Source organism: Paramisgurnus dabryanus, chromosome 11, assembly GCF_030506205.2.
Source record: "Paramisgurnus dabryanus chromosome 11, PD_genome_1.1, whole genome shotgun sequence".
NCBI lineage: Eukaryota > Metazoa > Chordata > Actinopteri > Cypriniformes > Cobitidae > Paramisgurnus > Paramisgurnus dabryanus.
Genome location: NC_133347.1, coordinates 13,348,050 through 13,371,815, shown reverse-complemented (window position 1 = coordinate 13,371,815; position 23,766 = coordinate 13,348,050). Strand labels below are relative to the sequence as shown.

Genomic DNA, 23,766 nt, shown 5'->3' with positions numbered 1-23,766 from the left:
TATGTGTGGGTGTTCTTTAAACCAGACTGTCCTTTATCCCACCGAGGCAGTGTATATTTCAAGGGTTGTCATATACCAAAATGTCAGTGGAACCTGTGCCAGTAAAATTTCTCTTTTCTCTGTACCAATTTAAACACAACAGCTAAAATAAATGCCATATTTAGCACATGACTTTATTTAAACATTTATTTTAACTAATTTATATTAACTATGAGGTAGTTTCCCAGACAGCGTTTTAATGAAACCAGGACTAGTAGTTCTAACAAGCAAACCTTACAAAAACATTACAGGTGTGCATTTAGAGACAAAACAACAGCACTTATATATGTTAATATATTTCAATGCAAAGTGTATTTAAAGAAAAACACCACAGTTTTTTAATATTTTACTATATTAGTTCTTCCCTCAACTTAGACAAATTAATACATCCCAAACAGGAATGAATTTAGAAGCCACCAAACACCTCCATGTTTTTCCCTATTTAAAGAGCACCTAGTTTGCAGCACTTCGACCTCGGCGCGCAGTAACGTCATCACTCCTGACTACTCCCCCTCTCGCTCAAAATTCCATCAATATTACTGGGCCTGAGGCCGGAGTGCTGCAAACTAAGTGCTCTTCCACCATACAATATAGTTCTCATTTTTAAACCGCTTAAAAAATTGCCACGTTTTATTTTGTGCCACCATACTTAAAGGAATAGTCTACTCATTTTCAATATTAAAATATGTTATTACCTTAACTAAGAACTGTTGAATCATCCCTCTGTCATCTGTGTGTGTGCACGTAAGCGCTGGAGCGCGCTGCGACGCTACGATAGCATTTAGCTTAGCCCCATTCATTCAATGGTACCATTTAGAGATAAAGTTAGAAGTGACCAAACACATCAACGTTTTTCCTATTTAAGACGAGTAGTTATACGAGCAAGTTTGGTGGTACAAAATAAAACATAGCGCTTTTCTAAGCGGATTTAAAAGAGTAACTATATTTTATGGCGTAATAGCACTTTTGGGAGTACTTCGACTTGGCGCAGTAACACCCTCCCTCTCCCATTATGAGAGTGAGAAAGGGAGCGGACTTTTCAGGCGAGTCGAAGTACTCCCAAAAGTGCTATTACGCCATAAAATATAGTTACTCTTTTAAATCCGCTTAGAAAAGCGCTATGTTTTATTTTGTACCACCAAACTTGCTCGTATAACTACTCGTCTTAAATAGGAAAAACGTTGATGTGTTTGGTCACTTCTAACTTTATCTCTAAATGGTACCATTGAATGAATGGGGCTAAGCTAAATGCTATCGTAGCGTCGCAGCGCGCTCCAGCGCTTACGTGCACACACACAGATGACAGAGGGATGATTCAACAGTTCTTAGTTAAGGTAATAACATATTTTAATATTGAAAATGAGTAGACTATTCCTTTAAGGTAAATTCACATTATAAGGGACTGCTAGCAGTAGTAGAGTGACGCAATCTCATTGATTTCAATGGAAGCTCGGCGGCATCTGGCGACACGAGCGACAGTGACAGTTGACGGCTGGATGGGCGTGTCCAGTTGCGTGACAAAGTTGAGAAATGTTTAACTTTATGTAAATTATGCACGACATTTGGGAGCGACTACCAATGAGAACGAATCAGGGGAGTTCACATAATCCACCTCTTGTCAGTTACTGGAGTGGACTTTACTCATTTGCTAATGACAACCAGATATAGAAACGCCTCTTTTAAAAGAGAGGAGCAGCACACAGCAACAAAGTCGCTTATGATGTGAATGAATGTACATTTACTTGTGTAACTACTCAAATAGGGAAAAATGTTTAAGTGTTTAGGGGCTCTAAATTCATCCCTGTTTGAATCCTAAAGAATGAATGGGGCTAGGCTAAATGCTAACACATTCACAACGCGGTGTACAAAGATTAAGTGCACACTTTGAAAAAAGATAGGTATGTATTAATTTGTCTAATTTGAGGTATGAACATAGTAAAATATTGAAAAACCTTAAAACTAAAGCAGCTCAAACATGCATTTTAATCTGGGACTAGGATAAGCCCTGTCTGGGAAACTGCCCCATATACCCTTTTACAGCCCATGTGATAAAATAGCCTGCGCGCGTAGTTTGGCAACACAAGTGTTGTTGTTTCCCAGTGGTTCTAACGTGTGAGCAACTCAGAACGTTTATAAAAACGGTTTCCCTGAATCAAAATGTCTGGTTGTTGCGTTTGGTTGCATTAATATAATATACGTACCAATATACGTATATATGTATCTGGCCACTTTATATTTGGCCATCAGATGACGTCTTCTATCCACTCCACTATAGTACACGGATCTGGTAGCTGTGTTGAAAAAGTTGATAAAGTCAACTTTTTAAAATATATTTCTCTGTCTGTGTTGCTTCTCTGCTGATTCTTGCCATACTTCATGTTACCAAACTGCATGCGAATACATTGCCATGTCATCATTGTGTACAAACAGTAAAAGGGTCTATATTGCATAAATAGACCATGTGAATTTGCTTGATTTGCACAGTTTTGAGCAGTAGTACTGTTAAAGCATCACCAAAGATTTTTTTTACCTTAAAATAACATTTCCAAAAAAGTTTCAGGAGTTCATCCATTCGAAACAGGGTGAACGGCAATTGTCACATTCGCTTTGCAGCTCTTTATCGGCCAAAACCGCACTAAAGAGGTTTCCAACCGTCCGGTCGCGGTCCTGTAGTTCGAGTGAAAACTACAAAAACTTGCTTTACAGCAGACCTACAACCCAATCAGAGCCAGCTTTGCTGCAGTAGGCTAAATTATTTACGACAGTGGTAATGGACAATTCTGCTTTCAACCTGTAGGGGGAGCAAAGAGCAAAAACTCTTTAGTGTTGCTTTAATATATAGTACTTTCTGTTTGAAACAGTATGCTTTAGGTTTTTTGGGTCACAGCCATAAACAGTTATAAACTGTCTATACTTAATTTGCAGGGTTGCAGGTGGTATTAGTGGTAGGAACAATTTCATTTCACTGGGCATTTGGTACAACAAAAATCTGTGTAGTGCAAAAAGAGACAAATTTATGGGTCTTTAACAAATTAAAACGAAACCTTTGTAGCCGTTAAGTATTTTTCAATTAAGTAAATATTGATTCAGGTTTCCAAGTAGTTATTTAAGGCAAGTAAACAACATTACCATCATTACAACACAGACACAAAAGTTTTAGTACAGTAACAAAAGTCTTACAAAATTAACATTTGGAATATAAACAAAAATACTACAGGTACTTTAGAGAAACTGGTTTGTTTGTTACATTCAGTAATTACTTAAAAGAGTAGAATAGACCAAGCTATCAGAATGCACAGATTAAACAACCTTTTTCTTATCTTTAGTTGTCTCACTTTGTCGCACTTAGTTTCAGTTCTGATAAAACACCCTGGTTTGAATTATCGGTGATGGCAGTTTATTGCAGATTATAGATGCATTCTGGCCTCTCCGAGCGAGCACAATAACGGCCTATCAGAGGCTGTGAATTTACTCTCCACACGGGCGCACTTTCCTGGCACCTCTGTAATTCACTTAAATCTTCCATTATGGTCTCTCGCTTCCACAGAGGGAAAATAAAGTTTTGAAAATGTCAAATCTGAGATCCGGGCCACGAAGACGACAGTTAATGTCTGCAACGTGCCCCGTTTGCCCCAACACACACTTTATGTGCTTAATACCACATATTGATATCTCTGCCTAAACGGCCGTACGGAAGTTGCATGCCTGTCAACCGTTTGCATCTTTGTTATCTAATCATCGGTTACATGATTGCATTGCCCTGCACGGCAGTGTTATTCACTAATTAGCCGGGCTAATTCATTTTCTGCTTTCTAACACACAGAGCGAGGGTTCTTGTTTAGGAATTGTGATGTGCTAATTTCCAACACTGTGAAGCAAAATAAAACGTCTGCTCTTCTCCAATCCCAAGAGCAGCGACAGTGCAGAGGAGGGACCGTGAGATCACATAAGGTCTGTCAGACATGATGGATCTGTTTTAATATACGCCGCAGAGAAACACGGCAAACAGAGGGAGTGATTATAAAGGAATGGAGATAGAATTAAAGTGGGACTATCCCTCTGGCCCGGCTCTAATGGAAGCATGTTATGACAAAACGAATGTTTGTGTGTGGAGGTTGGAATTAGGAGATCTAATTTTATCATTGACCTTCAGCAGCAAGATTCGAATGCCTCTGTTGATTTAGCTGAAAAGGAAGCGGTTTGTTGGATTAAGTCTAATTCGGCATGGATTTTCAGTTTGTGATTCACCGTCAGCGGTATGGTACAAGACGATGCTTAGTTTCAAAAGGAGTCACTGATGTTCTAATTCCTGTTGTGCACCTCATTAGATGCTTCCTTTCCCGGGAATATTGGAGTGTCACACCAGCCTGTCGTTTGATCACGTACAGCCTTTAAAACCTCATAAATCACAGATTGTGCCTTAGCACGTTGGGTGCCATAAAGCATCATGGCATGTAGATGGCAGTACTGTCACACAGATGGAATAGTGTTGCTAAAGCTGTGAGTGCAGATCTTTCCATTCACTCCCCCAGTGTAATGTTAAACTGTCTGTGTGCTGAACAATGTACAGAAATGACAGTGTTAATATAGAAACGTGGTTATAGGCCCATAACTTTGTCACAAAGAAATGCCAAGGTCCCAAAATAAAAAGACAAAACAAAAAAAATGAAAGTTTGCGGTAAAAAAGAAGAAGCTTCAGATTTTCATGCACCGTGACGTCATTTTCAGGAACATTAAGCACAATTTCCTCAAATTCTTATAATGCCAAAAATGAATAAAGGTATAATTTTACAGTAATATTACAAATATCATTCATATAACTGTAAAACATGACTAATGAGCATTAGTCAATTGCAGTAAAGCACATATCATCTTGATTTATACTTTTGGTCTTAAAGGAATATTCCATTTTCTTAAAAGAAAAATCCAGATAATTTACTCACCACAATGTCATCCAAAATGTTGATGTCTTTCTTTGTTCAGTTAAGAAGAAATTATGTTTTTTGAGGAAAACATTGCAGGATTTGCCCAACATTTAATACTTAACTCAACACTTAACAGTTTTTTTCAACGGAGTTTCAAAGGACTCTAAACGATCCCAAACGAGGCATAAGGGTCTTATCTAGTGAAACGATTGTAATTTTTGACAAGAAAAATAAAAAATATGCACTTTTAAACCACAACTTCTCGTGTATATCGGTTCGTGATGCGCCAGTGTGACCCCACGCAATACGTCATGACGTCAAGAGGTCACAGAGGACGAACGCGAAACTCCGCCCCAGTGTTTACAAGTGTTGAGAACGAGGACCGTTCCTACGTTGTTGTATGTCAACGGATACTAATTAATGTCTTTGTGTCAGTTTATTGTTTACAATGGTCCGCAAATGTGCGTTTCATATATGTAACTTGTGACCTCCCTACGTCACTACGCATTTACGTTAGGTCACGCTGGACCGGACCTAGACGAAAAGTTGTGGTTTAAAAGAGCATATATTTTATTTTATTTTTGTCAAAAATGACAATCGTTTCGCTAGATAAGACCCTTATGCCTCGTTTGAGATCGTTTAGAGTCCTTTGAAACTCTGTTGAAAAAACCGTTAAGTGTTGAGTTAAGTGTTGAGTTAAGTGTTAAATGTTGAGCTCTATTAAAGTCCATTAAAATGAGAAAAATCCTGCAATGTTTTCCTCAAAAAACATAATTTCTTCTCGACTGAACAAAGAAAGACATCAACATTTTGGATGACATGGTGGTGAGTAAATTATCTGTATTTTTCTTTAAAAAAAATGGACTATTCCTTTAAGAATAAGGGTGAATGTTTGGGACAATTGATTTCTTGCTATTTTGGGTGCGAGTTGCATTGTTTTTTTCTTACCTATGTGAGTTGTGGCTTCTTGTCTGGTTCACAAAGGGTTAAAGGCTTGATTTACACCTAACTGGACACGATGACATTTCTGTCCACCCAATTAGCACAACATTTTATGACATGCGGCAAAAACTTTTAGCACTTTTTAGAGCTTATGTCGCAATGCCCATAGTCAATGTGCAAAATTAGAAACTCTTTATAGATAGCCAAGAGTTCATTAAATTTTTAATTTAGCTGAGAGAAAAGTGGTTTTAAATGCAGTATGAGTAACGGGACACTTATTCATCCATCCAGTCGGTCTAGTCTCCTCTAATGAAAGTCTCCCAGCAGACATAGCGCCCGCGACACCCATGTCAGGTGCTTATCTTTATCTCTTCAACTCTCACAGCGTTCATTAAGCCGGACTGCAAGGTCTACGGCTCTTCATCGTCCAACATGATTCAAGTTTTCAGGCACTGAGAGCCTCACAGACACTTCAGTACATCTTTTAACTCTTTCACCCGTTCTGACATGTGCCTTGAGATTCATTTCAATTATATATGTGGCTCGTCAGCCATCCAGGAAATGATCAATATTTTAGTTCATGGAGAAGCAAACATCCCTGTGAGCAGCCGGTTCTTAAAGACACTTACACCTTTCTGTGCCACAGGGTGGCTGATGACAGATAGAAGGGATTGTGGTTAAATCTGTAAGGTTTACATTTTATGCATTTGGCTGATGTTTTTAATAAAAGTAACTTTAAGGATATTCACATAACATGTTCGAGTCTGTTCTTTTTAATGTTTGTTCTATGTTGGTTCTTGGGTGACGGTAGGGCTTGAACAATGAGATATTCTTCTTCAAACAGTGGGCATGTTGATGTCTATATAATGTAGATTTACAGTTTGTGTAAAAATGAAGTGATATATATAGTAAATATAGTAATACAATACAATAATTCAGCTGTGGTTCATTAAAACCAAAGTTTTGTTTAACAGTGCTCACTTTCTGTTGCACTCCATTTGTATTTATTAAGATGCACTCAGCTGAAAAACATTCGGCGTTGTCCAGGCATTTTCAGCCGCGTTTATAAGTTTTGGTGTACACAACCCCTAATTGTGACCCAATCTTTAACACAAATCTTTGCATAATTAGGGTTGTGCAGAAAATCTTAACTTACAGGCTGTGAGTCAAAGCAGGAACAACTATGATAATGTCGGTCTTGTCTACATTACCAATCCAATGAAGTAAATTGTTGCCTACAATCTGTGTGTTTGTTTTAGTCCAAGAAAAGAGATTTACGTTGGAGACGATAACTCGGGTCATCGTTTACTTTGGGGTTTGTACCTTTTGCATATCGTTAACATGCACTAATACACACTTACACACCAAAGGAAATGTAAAATCGTGAATCGGAAAATAGGTGCTCTTTAACTTCCCCTTGTGCATCTTGTTCTATTTCATTGCGTTTCTTCCAGCTGTGTGAACAGACCATTATGTTGCATTCAAGCATTTAGCAGCATTTCTATACATTTAGCAGCAATTTGCGTTCCCAAGGAAAGGGACACATGACCTTTTCATTGCTTGTGCTATGCTTAACCAGTCTACCTAGATGAAATCAAGAAAGTGAATTATACAAAGTTCACAGTTAAACCATGAGCGATGAGGGGAGAAAGTTGAGCAAAAACATTTCTTTGATGAAGAATAGAAATATGGCGAAATATTTATTTGGTATAAGTGTGTGGTTTAAATGTTATTCTCCAATCAGCAATTACCATCACTACATCTGCTGTTCTCCTCTCTTCTTCATCCTAGTTTCGATCTAACCTCTCCACTACCCCTCTTTACTTTTCTTCTTCTTTGACGATTCGTGAAGCTTATGAAAGCAGCTTGCTGCTTATGTTAGTGTGCAGTTACGAGTGTACTCGATTGTTCTCTCTTTTGAACCAAAGAACGACTGCTCTTATGTGTTTTTGAGATGGGAGCACCATACAGAGAAGGGAGACTTGGAGCAGAAGAGTCTTTAGATGATGTCTTTTGATATGACTGACTAATGTAAGAGCTCAAAGCTTTCATGCTGTCATCATTTTACTTTTTTACGCTTAGGCTTCCTATACTGTAGATTCAGATGACTGACATGAGACTAAGGAATTATTTTATGCCTTAATGTCAGAAGACGCAAGAGATTGTACTAATGGTTTTCAACTGCAAGGGCATAGATTTGGTTTGAACATGGGGGTGGGTTTGGGGTTAAAAATGCCTGTGATTTTTAAATAAAAATAATATTCTGTTTAATGTGTAGTGTTATTAGTTACTAATGTAAAATTACATAGAAAATTTATTTTTGTATCACAGAAAATTTCTGTAATTTATTGTGCCTGTTATTTTACCTTATTTTCAGCTGCTGGAATTGTATTCCTTTTTACGGAATTATTACAGTGTAGCTAAAATATATGTGGAGTTAGCTTACACAATATTATCATACTTCTTTCTCAGTATGTTTAAATCTTTTTAACCTCCCTCTTTGCCCAGCAGTTTAATAGAGTCTGCTGGGCAGTGAATCGCTTAATTTTGGTGCTATCTGTGCTCTCCCGTTTAAACAGCAGCACTTGAAAAGCTCTCATGTGGTGTTGGTGAAAGGCGCTGCATTGGTTGGGTGTTAATCGGTTCATATGGGAGGAGGGGTTTGTCTGATTTTAAAATGACAAACTCATACTTGATTAGGAACAAATTTATTGTTACAAAGTAAATTAATTCTACATTTTTTATTTGATGTACTGTGATTTTCATGTTAAAATATTGGGGTGGTTGTAACTGATGGATATGAATATTGGCTGACAAAATGCCAAATATATTTGTGCTAAAATACAGTATGCAAAGTTTTCTAAACGCACAGCCTTTAATGTCAAAAACATAAACATATGAGATTAATGGGAAGCGTTTTCTACTCCCTTTGTCGTTCTAATTATGCACATTTATATAGTTAGTTGCATTTGTTCATTTGCATTTTTTATTGTTTCTTTCTGCCGTCTGCGACCATACTGTATCATTACAGACCTGCAAACCAAACACTTCAGTGCTGACATCTTTGAGAACAGCTGGCCCATAAAAGCCATCTTCCATTTCCATTCTTCTGTGCATATAGTTCATTTAAAAGCAAGACGTGAATCAATCCACTTCCAGGCTCTGGAACACAAACAAGCAACAAACCGGATTGTTAGTTGCCCCTATAGTAATCTTTTCCTTTGAAATGTTATGAACAAACAACTTGGTAATGTTTAATTGCTTCTCTGCTCTGAGCCCAAAGGTTTCGTCACCAATGAACTGCGAACAGCAGAACTGTGGAAATTATATCCTTGCCTTTCACCCTCTAGTAGGTTTTCAGAGAGATGCTTTTTAATGTCGCTTGTGTTCTCCTAAAAATATGTAAATCACTCCAACTCCAGCATCACTTACGGTATGCCAATGTTTTGAGAGATTTTGTGTATTTAGTGAGCTGACAGAGATGTATGCCCTTTTCTTCACGGATGATAGAGCTGGCGTGTGTGCACATTTGTGTGTGTGTGTGTGTGTGTGTGCACACTGGCATGTTCTCCAAAACAGCTCTCATTTCACTCCTGTGGTGACTGTGGGGTGTCAGCAGAATTTCCAGATCATTAAAGTAGGGCTTCATCATGATCTTTTGGTGTAAATGCAGACTGGGGCTAATTTTAGATATATAATGACCCACCGATTATTGCTTAGGAGATACATGCAACCTGTTGCTTTATGAGTGCAAGTAATGAGCATTTTAAGTTTGCTCAGCTTAAAAATGGCCTCATTTATGGATCAGAGGTTTATCTGAAATGAAGGGCTTCCCTACATATAAAGGTCAACTGTACTTTGCAAAAGAGCACTACATATGTCTGAGGCCAAAAACATGGATAACAGTGGCCTTTTGTGAAATGTGGCTTTGCATTTGATGAAGAAAAGTTTGGAAAAGACCCAAACCGGACTATGGTTTGTCACTGCTTAACACCCGTCAGTTGTCCATAAAACCAAATTACCATCAGTAGTTCATAAAACCGAATGTGCTTTGTTTAGGTAGCTTTTTAAAAACATGCAAAGACTTAAACTTGATCAGCAAGATTCTCCTTAAATAAAAAAAAATGTAGAAAAATTGGTTTATGCTAATCTCCCCTATTGTGCCCCGCAATAATGTTAAGAATTCAACAAATGCTTGTATTGTCTTATAAATAGCGTCAAACCATTTCATAGTGTGGCAATATTTGAAATGTAGTTCGTACTGTAAAACACGGTAATATCTTTGCATAAAATATGTGTTGGGGCTTACGGCAAAGCAATATATTTCTATATTTCTTTAGTCTCAAGGATAAAGTTAACTTTTTTATTTGCATTTTTATTTGTTTGTTTTTTTATTTATCATTCGCTGTGCCTTGAGCCCCAAATCATCACTGCCCATTAAAAGACTTGTCGTACACTTTCTGTGTTTGTTATTGGGTTTGCTCGACTTGTTTGTCTGTTTGACTCGACATAAGGAATCCGAACGCTGTCCTCGGTGGTACGACGAGGTCGTGCTTTTTAATTTGGGTGGCTTCTCCAATTCCCACCAAAATAAACAAACCATGGCCAGGGCATCCAGCCCGAGGGCAGAGCTGCAAAAACAACACAGCCAATGTAAATAGAGTCCAAAGTCAAACAAACAGCTCATAGACTTTGCTCCATCACATCACATCCAACACTTTACCGGCGTGCAGATTATGCATACCACTACACATAAGACATGCTAATGCAGCTGTCTGCCACTCGTTCATGGATGTTGTTTTAGCATACTAATTTGTAATACAACAATCTAATATTGTATTTTTTTAGAGTTTTAAGAGACTAGAAAAGGCAACAGCTAGCTGGAAAGTAATTCAGACTGTGACTGATTTTATAGACCAGTTCACACCAAAAACAATAACTGTAAAGATTGTGATAACTTTATTAGTCTCCACACCAATAGACGATAATGTTATGTTTATTCTAATCTTGCATGCTTCAAAGTCTTTAAATGAAAGCAAATTTGATTTACTGTCCATACTTTATTGTAATACAAAATTGTTACGAAAATGATCCTAATGATAATGTTCCTATGTATTGTTATAATTATTGTTGTGATGTGGACTTTTCCATAAACTTAATCTGTATAGTTAGAGGAGCACAAAATATTTTTCAGCATCGAAATTGCAGATTTTTCAAAAGGAAAACTATTTTTCGTACACTGTAAAAATGTACCGTGTTTTTTGGACTATAAGTCGCGCCGGAGTATAAGTTGCATCAGTCAAAATGCATTTTGAAAACGAAAAAAAAAAAACATACTGTATATAAGTCGCACTGGAATCTGGACGTCGCGTTTATTTACAAAATGATTTCACAAAATCCAAGCCGACTAACAGACCTTTAATCTGGAAAGGCAAGTTATTCAACTAAACAATAGCACAGAACAGCAGGCTGAATAGATGTCCGTACATGTTAAAGTAACATAAACAGTTATTTACATGATGCACAATAGCAAACAAGAACACACCTGGGAGGCTGAATAGGCTAAATTAACACGACAAGCCAAATCAACTTCAAAAAGGTCCCGAAGTCCTTCTGCATCACTGAATTCATTGAATTACATAAATACAGGAGCAGCACAGAGCGGACTTTCATGGCTGTAGACGGTAATGGTTTCTGAAATAATGGATATTAAATAATTTTGATGTATAAGTCGCACCTGACCTGACTATAATGCTGCGTTTACACCAACCGCCGCGCTACACGTCTCATCCGCGCCGTGGGACCTCCAGACACGCATCAACGCGTCTTCAAATTGACTTAACATTAAAATCGCTTACCGCCTCTACCGCGGTTGGGGTAAACGCAGCATAAGTTCCAGGACCCGACAAACTATGAAAAAAGTGCGACTTATAGTTCTGAAAATACGGTACTTCAATTGGTAACACTTAAAAAATTAAAGAGCACCAATAATCCAATTCACGATTTCACGTGGCGGTGTACACGCTATTTTGTAACTTTCTCCATATTCGAAAAAGGTTTGAGCTGACTGCATATTAGTTACCCATTACTCACCCATCCCCCTGGGAGATGTGCCAACACAAATAAACTGTAAATGCAAAAAATGTGTTAGATGCCAATCAGACATTAGCAGCAAATCAGGCATTTGTTTCTTCAGCCTTTTGATCTTTTCTTAACAATTCATGGCATAAAATCATAAAGGCCTTTGCAAATCACCTTAATAAGCCCAGAATCCCCTTAAATGCTTTAAAAGAAACTGCTCTTCACCCATTACGCTGCTTTCTTCTCTCAGAGCTAGTTTAGAATGTGAATGAATCAATTCCGTAGCACGTGGTTAACTCCTATTAATCCATGGCAAAGTGATTCGACTTCTCTCAGAGCATTCCTCTCAGAATATATATATATATATATATATATATATATATATATTCCCATCTTACTTTACCTGCCCCGACAGTGTAAATTCCTACACTTGTGAGGGAGGGAAGGTAATAGTGGTGATCACAGGAGGTTAATCCAGGTTATCCTGCCAGCACTGCTGTATTGATCGTAAGGTCAGTGGAGTTTTCCCGCAGGCTACAGATGTCCCTGAAACTGAAGCAACTGCTCCTTGTCCCTCAGACCCCTTTTGCACATCCTGCTCAACTTAATTTAGTTGTTTGTATTGACTTGCTACTCTTGTGGGTTGGGACACATCTTCAATGAGGGAACGAGGATGGTTTTCTGTTTTTATGTAAATGTCACAATAGATCACAAAACAGAAGCGTGATATGTTATTATGACCAATCACTGACAAAGGCAAAATTGAAGTAAACTATTACTTCACGCTTGTTGAAAGGATAATTCATATTTTTCATAGCTGAAAACTAAAGACATAAATTGATGTCATGATGTGAGATATAAAGAGGCTTCTTTTGAAGTGCGGTTGATGGAAAGTGTTGCGGGGAGGGTTGGGTATTTTTTGTCTGATTTATAATGGCAAACTCATATTTGATTTTGTTATACAAATAAATGAATTCTACATATTTTTCATTTGATGTACTGTGATTTTCATGTTAAAACATTGGGGTGGTTGTAACTGATTGATATAAATATTGCTGACAAAGTGCCAGATATATTTGTGCTAAAATTCAGTATGCAAGGTTGTCTAAACACCTTTTATGTCAAAAGAAAAACATTTCTACTCCCTTTTAAAAAGATATGTCTACTTTTTAGTTGTTTGACTGATTATGCACATCTATGTCTAGAATTTTCCAAATTGTACTTTTTTAATTCATGTGCCCTTATAAACTTACATCAAAATCTGCAAATGAACTTCTGCTCTTTTTCTCAGATGACATCAGTTAGACGGCTCAGGCGGGAGCATCCGTTAACTCCGCCCCCTTCAACTGTCACTCTGCTGCCAGTTCTATTTTTGAATAAGACGCCTACTTTTCTATATCCAATCAAAGACAGTGATATTCTAGCTGTGTCCCAATTCGAAGGATACATGTTCTCATTCTGTTCACGCCAAACTCTGACTCTACCATCTGAATTTTTTAACATCATGGGAAACATTTCAGTCAAGTGTTTTCAAACTTTTGACTGTTACTACCATGGGCCCTATCTTGCACCCAGAGCAATTGACTTTGTCAGTGACGCATGTATCATTCGTATTTTGCTCTGGCGCACAGCGGGTTTTTCCCCTCCACAGACGCACGTCGGCAAACTAGGGAATGAACTTGCGCTCCCTGGGCGGTTCAGCGCAAAAAAGGAGGCGTGTTCCAGCGCAAACCATCCCTGATGCTATTTTGCAGTTTCAAAAAACAATTGCGCCACTATCCAGAAAAAACTAGTCTAAAGTCAGTGGCGCGTTGCGCGTGGTTCATTATGCTATTTTAAGGGCGCATGCTTGACCATAATGTATAGCGTGCACAACGCGCACACACTTTGCATCTAATCTACACAGATGCAACAGTTATTTTTGCAAATCATAAATTGTTACAATAAAAAATGTTAACACATGAGATAAGGGGAATCATAGTGGAGAGCATTGTGGTGATAGTTTTTATTTATTGTGTGGCTGCGTTAAAAAATTATCATGCAAATAACGATTAAAATATTTTCATAAGTTTGTTGTGTGGCTGTATTACGTTTATTTTATGTAAATAATAATTAAAAGGTTTTCATAAGAAACCTTAATGTATATGAACTTGATTTGTAAGAGTACTTTGGGGTTGGACCTTGCTTGCGTTTCTTGGCTTTCAGCGGTGAGGGTGGAAGCAGCGATGTCCTCTGCTGGCGTCAGGTCCTGTGAAGAGGCAGATCCACCTCCCGTTACACGGCGTGCCCGATTTATGCTGGCAAGCTTGGGATTCCCCCGTCTCCTGACATCATTGTAGTGCTTGCGGAGCGACGTCCTGGGGATGCCAGCTGATGAGACAATTGTGGCTATTTCCTCTCACGCCTGTTTAACCTACGCTGATTTGGGCGTGTTTCTCCCATCCCCATACAAAACAACTTCTCTGTCTTTGAGTGCTCTTACAAGAACGTGGGTCTCCTCGGCTGTGAACCACTCCTGTCGTCCGCCTGGTAAATCTGTCATAATAATAGCAACCCGCCATGGAACTTGCGCACTTAAGTTTAAAGGGAATGTTGGATGACGTTCTGATTGGTTTATTTGACATTACGCCCAAACCACACCTATGAATAATGAACCTACTTCAGACCAACCCCTTATTGATTTGCGCCTGGCGCCTTATTGATTTTCTCCCGCCGGGAAAATAGCAACAGCACCCAAGATCCGCCCACAAACTCACTTGCGCTTTGCGCTTCGCACTTGCGTTTCAGATCGTTAAAATAGGGCCCCATATGTTACTTCCTTTTGTTTGCGTTCCATAGAGTATAAGCAACAAAATACATTAACAATTGTAACCATTAAATGGCAATATATCTAACCATTTTTTCTCACTTAGGGTGCTGACATATTTTCTCTGTGCAGGTCTTCTGGATCTCCATAAACCAAGACAAAGCTTTTGCAAGGGCTGTCAGAGTATTAGATTAAAGTAATTTAATTCATGATTTTTTTTTTTGGTGTGACAGAAGAAGAATGAAATGAAAGATGGGTGTTTGGAAACAATCATTATTTTTGCAGTTTTGCTTGCCCAGAATTTTCTTCTTCCCTAGATTTTACTTATTTTTTTCTATGTCAGTGAGCGGTGAGATGCTGAGTACCAGCATTATTGCGTTGGCCTTCTTTGCGCTCATCTGCTGGACTACAGCAGCACATTGGAGTAGCCCTGTGTTATATGATTCACTCTCACAAGGTTACTTCGGGTCCCTGGAGTCTGTGTTTATTGTCTAGTTCCTCCCCATTACTTCCCTTTATATTCAGTTACATACATTGGTCTTCATAGACGACTTGCACAGTTTCTAGTGTTTTGCTCAACTCCTTGTTAATGAACCCATAACTGCAGAATGACCTACCAATAATCCCTCTCGCTATACACAAACTTACACCTATGGAAACCTCCACCCTGCATGTGCTGGATTGTATTAATGCACCACTGAGACTATTTGCCTGTGATTTTTCTCAGGGATGTTTCTCAACTTTCTCCTTTCTCCTCGCTAATGATTTGTTGACTGTTTTTGGGGGCGTCTGAATGAATGCGAACTATTTCTGGCAGAACAGATCAGAAGCCGTACCCTCTTTGTTTCGATGGTGGGGGTGGCTTGTGAAGAGCGAGAGTGCCAGATCTCTGTAATGATAATATCGGGCTATCCTCTGCTGAAATTCTGAAGCCCATTTATTTTTATGTGGGTTTATGAGGTTGGCGAATAATTGGCAAGCCTTGATTGTGCCATGAGTGTTTGTTTTTAAAATGTCAGCCTCTCCAGTCTTTCAGCTAATGTTCTCGCCTCACAGTTGGATGGATTCACAGTTTACAGATTATTAGCTGCTAATGAGAGACAGGGTTTCTGAAAATTGGATGAGTTAAAATACAGGCCCGTGATTCACGTTTTAAATATGCAAGGGCTGGCCATGCTACATAGAGAAATGGATTAAAAGATATTTCTATACCCATCTGTATCTGTTAGGATGCACTGAAAGAAAAATTCTTGGCCAAAGCCGAAAAAAATGAAAAACTCAGCCAAATAGCAAACAAATGAATTATTATTCTTTTTTATTTTTCTTATTATTTTGCCAATTTTCTCACCATTGCACAAGTTACATATTTTTAGAATGTCCTTTTTACTATATTTAATTCACTATTTAATTAATATTATTTTTTTTAACATTCCAGCAGTCATTATAGGACCTTTTTACACCTGGTCACTTCACTGATAGCTATAGAGGAGAGCGGGGCACAACCTAACTCTCTTTGGTTTTGGTTCAATCATTCAAAAAATATTTGAGTTTTATTAATTTTATTTTTACACAAGCAACACACACATCTCTGCTACAAATTATAATTTTAAGTTTGTTTCTGGTATTTGCCATTCTTGGACAATTACATCAAACATGATAGAAGTGCAAACGTTACAACTTACCCCATAGGTGGGGTAAATTGTAACAGGCAGGGGGTTAGTTGTAACACTTATATAAAGCAAAAAATAAAGTTTGAAGGCAAATATTTCAATACTATTTTGTCCTTATACTTGAAGTGGATATTGTTTATATATCTGTCTATAATAGACAAGTATCCACACTCACTGTATTCATTCATCCAGCCCTTTTCTATCAAAAGTTCAATTATAAATGAATACAAATATGTGTCTAAATATGTGTGAAAAAGAAGCACAATTATGACAGAACATTTCATTGTGATTTCAATCTTTAATGTGATCTTATTCAATCAATATTAAAGATATGAACAAAAATAAATTTGACCCACAATTTTTGATAAGACAGGCACAATACATGAACAAAACATGTTTGTGGCATTTGCGCGACTCTCACTCTGTGCCAATTTGAGCGCGTCATCAAAGATCTCATTACTCTGTAAAATATATTCACCCTTTTCACTTGTTCGGCCAAGTTTTTTGCTATTTTCTAAATCATAGGGCCCTACACTGTGACACCAAGAACAGAAAAAAATGGCCCTTGAATTGAAAATGTATCCAGACCTGATAACCAAGCTGGTGGGCTAAAGAAATAGTGGTACAATGCAAATCAATCTTTTCACCAGAGAGCAAATGCTCTGATTCAAGTGTTTTTTTCAACTTGGTGCAGTTCATGTCAAGTTCAGAATAAGAAACAAAACAAGAGCATGTCATAGGTTGTGATCAAAAACGCTAAGATAAAGGGTGAAGTTGTTTTTGAAAAGTTTGTATTGTTGTGAATTTTACATGGGCCACGTTTCATAGCCGCAGCACTTGACCGACTAAAGCATATTGTTCAGAGACAGATTTTTTACTTTTTTATTTAAAAAAATATAATAACTAGCTTCCAATGTCTAAAGACCAGTCAAAATACTCTAGAAATTGCAAACACTCAAATCATCCCATGGTCAAACACATCTCTATCTGCTAAATCTACTTGCTTTGTCACAAAATATCACTGTATTTATTACTAATAATCACATTTAGGAGATACAACAGTTACATAAACAAGAACATGGTCTTATTGGTTTTTGAAATGTGAAATCTTGTTATGATCATGCATACAAATGACCAAAGTAAATCCAACTCAATTTGCTGGATGTAGTATTGATTGTGCTTTGCTCCTCAGCCAATTTTCCACATTAAAAAAAAAAGATCTTTGTCTAGACTTTTGTTTTAGGTCCTTCAGCATAATAAGAGGCCCTGCTATTGATTCTTGCAGTGTAAGTAGATGTTCGCTGTAATTGTTCAACTTGTTCAATGGCTGCTAGACTTGCTAATAGGTGCCTCCCTCTCTTATTTGCCATTAAAGTTTTAAATGGAAAAACGCTGATATTCTGAAAAATAAATATATTCTTGGTAATATACCTGGTTATCCCTATGGTGTGGGGACCAAATGTCCCTACAAAGAGAGTAATACCAATAATTGTTTTACCTTGAGTGGACATTGTAGTCCCATGAGGTATTAAGCTTATAAATTAAACAGAATGATGTTTTTTTGAAAATATAAATTGGCTGAAAGTTTTTTGTTAGGTTTAGGGGTTGGGTAAGGGACATAATATGCAGTTTGTACAGTATAAAACAATTACGTCTAGATATAGTCCCTATAAAAAATAGAAAAGTGTGTGTGTGTGTGTGTGTGTAATATGTGAGGGGTATTTGTATCTTTTGCCTAGAGCCTCTGGGACTGGTGAGAATACTGGGAGATGGTCAGCACTTTATCAGACAATGGTTGAATGGGGTTTTTGACCATTCATATATCTTCAGTGTACTTTTCTCAACATGAACTTTCAAACCGTTTCCTACATTCCTTTTTGCTAAAATGTTTCATATTCACAACCTTTGTTTTCTCACTCTCTCAGCTTTCCTATTTGTTTGCTGTTTTCATGAATTTTTAAAGCATGTATTACTAATACTATTGCTTGTAAATGCTTAAGGGTTTTCTAAACCTCTAACCCATTGTATTAAACGTTGATGCATAATTAATCCTGTAGTGTTTGTTATACACACATGAATGGTATCTCAAAAAATTCTTACGTACGCCAAGCAAGCTTCAAGAAGACCAGGATAAAATCCACCCTAGCAACCACAAAGTAATGCCGTAAGGTTTTCTTGTAGCTCCGCTGGTAAAGCACAGGGTTAGCAGCAGTGCAAAGGCTGTGTGTTTGAGTCCCAGGAAACACACATACTTATAAAATGTATAGGTTAAATGCACTGTGTCGCTTTGGATAAAAGTATCTACCAAATGCATGACTATAAAAATGTAACTACTATAACAACCTTATTACCCCCCTCTTTAGCAAGTACGTATGTAACATTGCACTGGCAGCCACTGCGGCAGTAAATTTTGCATGAGCAAAGATCATTAACATTTTCTTTTAATCTATTTTAGGTTGTATACTTCCATACATCTTTGTGCTTGAGCTCTGTGGTGGCAGTGGTAGAGCTGGTGTTTCTATCAACCAGGCCAGATGGTTCCCAGAATGCAGTGGGGTCAGGGTTTGGGCTCCTCCAGCTCTTCACAGGTCATGTGGATACCATCATCTCTCAGGGAGAGGGCAGGTAATCCTCACCACCACCTTGTAGCAGTACTGTGGGCAGTACGATCAGGAAGAAAGACTGAATGTACAAAATCTCAGATAATAGAGACAAATATAAGGCTTTAGTGCCAGTACACAGATCAGTGACGGAGAGTTTATTTTTTGCATAAGGTCACATACTTTCTATGTAGGTATCAGAGAACAAAATGTAACATATTGTATCAGTGCATTCTTTGGCACCTTTTAATTTCATTTATTTTTTATGATCATCTCTTTTTAGATTAAGTTTGTTCAATGGGACTCCCAGAGCCCTCCTGCACCCAGCGCTGAAAGACCCTCTCCAGAGTAAGTGAAGACACACAGTACAAAAAAAAGCACTGCACAATTCAGCTAAATGCAAAATCAAAATCACGGCAAATATAAGCTTCTTTAGTATCATTCTTATTCAACTTTCAGGCAGTTGTATAGATGTTTTCATTCAGTACATCAGCTAGTTGTTTGGTTGACTTGATTAACTCTACAGCACAGCAGGCTTTTGAAAGCCTGACTGATCTGGCCCCTGATTTCTGAGAAAACCCACGTAGCGAAATTCAACACCAGAGAGCGTGTTCTTGCCTAAGTCTCAAAGGAGTCAAACTGAGATGAAGACAACACCAAGAGCTTGGTAATGGATTGCTGATAAATAGACCTGACTTCATGTCTCGTCACGATAGTGATGCGAAAATGTGTGTTTGCTCATTTGTTTCAAATGCGTTCAATCTGCCAACTTTCCTTGATTTTCTCATTTCCATTTAAAAAGAAAATTGCATTGGGTCTGTTTGTTTCAACAGAAACAATTTATATCATGACCCATTGCAGCAAGTGAACAGGTTGCTTCTTTTAAAGGATTTTAAATGTGCAAATGAAAAGTAAATAGTTGGACTTATTTTGCTTCTGACTATGTATATGGTTGTGTTTGCATTGATTTTGTTTCCACTTTAAGACATTTTATTTATTGCTGTATCCTAATGGGTGGGCTACTTGTCAAACAAGTATATAAAACTCATAGTATAGTCGTTTTTGTGTGTGTCTGTAGGGGTGCGCGGGGCAAAAACTAATGCAGGGTTAGTTGTAACACGAACTGTTTACATTGTTGCACAAGATTGAGCGTTTTGTTTTTGCCGGTATTTTTTTATGCTGCCAAAAGACGATCTCATGCAAATTATTGGAAATGTATGTTTTTCCAGAGAGTTATAGATGAACGAGTGTTTTGGTGGCATGTAAGTAAATTTTTTAATCGTATGGTTTTTTTTTCGGTTTTTAATTTGGGTGTGTAAGATACCAAATCCAATGCTATGTCATATTAATCAGTGTCTTGTTGACTAAAACATAGCATCGTTTTGAAATATGTCTGCAGCTCTTAGCAACTTTTTTGGTGGGCTTGAAAATATTTTGACCCAGCCGGGTTAATTGTAACACTGTGTTACAACTAACCCCTCAGCACTTACGATATAATATTAGCGTAATTCTTGCCATTGTTTTAAATAGGCTACACACGAATGATTGCTGGATGTCAACAAAATAAATGTGCCCGTCTTATCAAAAATCTTGTTTCAAATGTATTTTTGTTCATATCTTTAATATTGATTAAATAAGGTCATGTAAAAGATTACAATCATAATGAAAAGAATGGCTAAAATCAGACTTTGATGCTCATTATCTCAGAATTAAATTTTTGAAACTGTAGTATGATTACAGACTGGGTCACATATAAAAAATGTTTTGTCATAATTGTGCTGCTTTTTCTCACATATTTAGACATATTTTGTATCCATTTATAATTAAACTATTGTTAGAAAAGGGCTGGATGAAAGAAACAGTGTGGATACCTGTCTATTATAGACAGATATATAAACAATATCCACTTTAAGTACATAGACAAAATAATATTGAAATATTTGCGTGCACACTTAATTTTTAGCAAGTGTTACAACTAACCCCCTGCCTGTTACAATTAACCCCACCTATGGGGTAAGTTGTAACGTTTGCACTTCTGTCACGTTTGGTGTAATTGTCCAAGAATGGTAAGTACTAGAAACAAACTTCAAATGTTCATTTGGAGCAGAGATGTGTGTGTTGCTTGTGTAAAAAAAATTATTAATCAAAGTCAAATATTTTTTTAATGATTGAGCCAAAACCAAAAAGTGTTAGGTTGCGCCCCGCTCTCCCCTACTCTGTAGATCTGTCACAGAACTACAAATACAGTTAGTATTGTGAAAATTAAACGCCACTGAAATTTTTGGTGCAATAATGATCTCAATACGTTTTAGATTACAGTAAAAATGCTGTGTTTAAGGTGTGGACACAGTTACAGTGATGTTAATCTCCCTGACTGGTAAGCTCTGTATGGGAGTGGTTCACGTGTCTGCAGGGTATCTAGTTGGAGATGTGGTGAGGAAACAACGCTGATCTAAAATTCTCTCTAAATTCAACCTCTCTTTTTTCGCTGCTACCTGCCATTCTGTCTCAATTACATCGCTCTGTGCTGGAGGGAGAAGACGTCCTGTTGTTTCTCTGAGTGGTTGAGGCTCCAGGAAGCTTTTTGATCACACACTTGACGTCAAACATACACAAGCATAGCTATAAACACCTTGTACATACACACGGGTTGGCTTTTATGCATAAAAAGCTTTTCTCCCTACACATATGTTGTAGGGATGTTTTATCTTCTCTGCGCATCCCTATCAGAACAGACCTGCGACCTGTTTTTTGGATTGCGCCCCACCAGTTGAGATCCACTGGCACGGTCGATGTGTGAACGATGCTGGCAGAGACTAACAACGCTGGCACATTGCATGCTGAAATATTGCGTCTGTTTGATGTGTTTGTCTGTGCACAATCTTTGTCTACGTACGCTTGTATAAAGAGACAGAGGGAGAGGCGAGGGAATGAATGAGCAGTTTTTCATCTCCGAAGATTAGAACGTCTATTTTGACACACTTCTGTGTTTGTAGACGGCTGATTTTGACAAGCACAGTAGCTTAGTCATTTCTACAGTATAGAGACAAATAGATGCGAAGCCACATTGATGTTGTTACATCTGCTGTTTCATTCACCCTTTAAAAAACATACGCAAAATATCAGTAGAGACAAAGCAGTATTCAACTGATGGACAGTGTTGTAGCTTGCTAAGATGGAGTTTATGGTGAGAAATTGCAAGCTTTTTATATTTATATAAGTAATAATACCTGTGATGTTGCCTACTGATGATGTTTGGACATGTTGAGCTTGGATGCTTGTGTGGGAGATGCAGGTTTAAATCCAGTCTTGCCTCCTAAATAATCTCCTGCCATCCATCTCATTTAGTTGCTTATGAAAGTATTAAAAAAATAATAATTTTAAGGATCGTAACTGCAGTGGTGTTAATTTAGCTAAATGGTAGAACATTGTATTAGCAGTGAAAGGTTGATCAAAAGGTTGATACTGTAATGTATACACTCACCTAAAGGATTATTAGGAACACCATACTAATACTGTGTTTGACACCCTTTCACCTTCAGAACTGCCTTAATTCTACGTGGCATTAAAACAACAAACTGCTGAAAGCATTTTTTTGAAATGTTGGCCCATATGGATAGGATAGCATCTTGTGGTTGATGGAGATTTGTGGGATGCACACCCAGGGCACGAAGCTCCCGTTCCACCACATCCTAAAGATGCTCTGTTGGGTTGAGATCTGGTGACTGTGGGGGCCATTTTAGTACATTTTTAACAGAAACCAAGTTGAAATGATTCGAGCTTTGTGACATGGTGCATTATCCTGCTGGAAGTAGCCATCAGAGGTTGGGTACATGCTGGTCATAAAGGGATGGACATGGTCAGAAACAATGCTCAGGTAGGCCGTGGCATTTAAACGATTCCCAGTTGGCACTAAGGGGCCTGAAGTGTGCCAAGAAAACATCCCCCACACCATTACACCACCACCACCAGCCTGCACAGTGGTAACAAGGCATGATAGATCCATGTTCTCATTCTGTTTACGCCAAATTCTGACTCTACCATCTAAATGTCTCAACAGAAATCGAGACTCATCAGACCAGGCAATATTTTTGCAGTCTTCATCTGTCCAATTTTGGTGAGCTCGTGCAAATTGTAGCCTCTTTATCCTATTTGTAGTGGAGATGAGTGGTACTCGGTGGGGTCTTCTGCTGTTGGAGCCCATCCGCCTCAAGGTTGTGCGTGTTGTGGCTTCACAAATGCTTTGCTGCATACCTCGGTTGTAACGAGTGGTTATTTCAGTCAAAGTTGCTCTTCTATCAGCTTGATTCAGTTGGCTCATTCTCCTCTAACCTCTAGCATCAACAAGGCATTTTCGCCCACAGGACTGCCACATACTGGATGTTTTTCCCTTTTCACACCATTTTTTGTAAACCCTAGAAATGGTTGTGCGTGAAAATCCCAGTAACTGAGCAGATTGTGAAATACTTAGACCGGCCCGTCTGGCACCAACAAACATGCCACGCTCAAAATTGCTTAAATCACCTTTCTTTCCCATTCTGACATTCAGTTTGGAGTTCAGGAGATTGTCTTGACCAGGACCACACCCCTTAATTCATTGAAGCAACTGCCATGTGATTGGTTGATTAGATAATTGCATTAATGAGAAATTGAACAGGTGTTCCTAATAATCCTCTAGGTGAGTGAATACCTTGTAATAAACT

At 38.0% G+C, this 23,766-nt stretch overlaps 1 protein-coding gene across 2 annotated transcripts in view; it reads left to right on the top strand.

Moving 5' to 3' along the window:
• The window catches only part of nphp4 (nephronophthisis 4), a 385,328-nt gene that overhangs the window by 2,152 nt on the left and 359,410 nt on the right, over nucleotides 1–23,766 (top strand). For both annotated transcript variants that reach the window (XM_065246844.2, XM_065246843.2), the window contains exons 3-4: nucleotides 18,919–19,088; nucleotides 19,347–19,411. In XM_065246844.2, coding sequence (XP_065102916.1) covers nucleotides 18,919–19,088; nucleotides 19,347–19,411 — 235 coding nt within the window. The remainder of the gene's footprint in view (nucleotides 1–18,918; nucleotides 19,089–19,346; nucleotides 19,412–23,766) is intronic.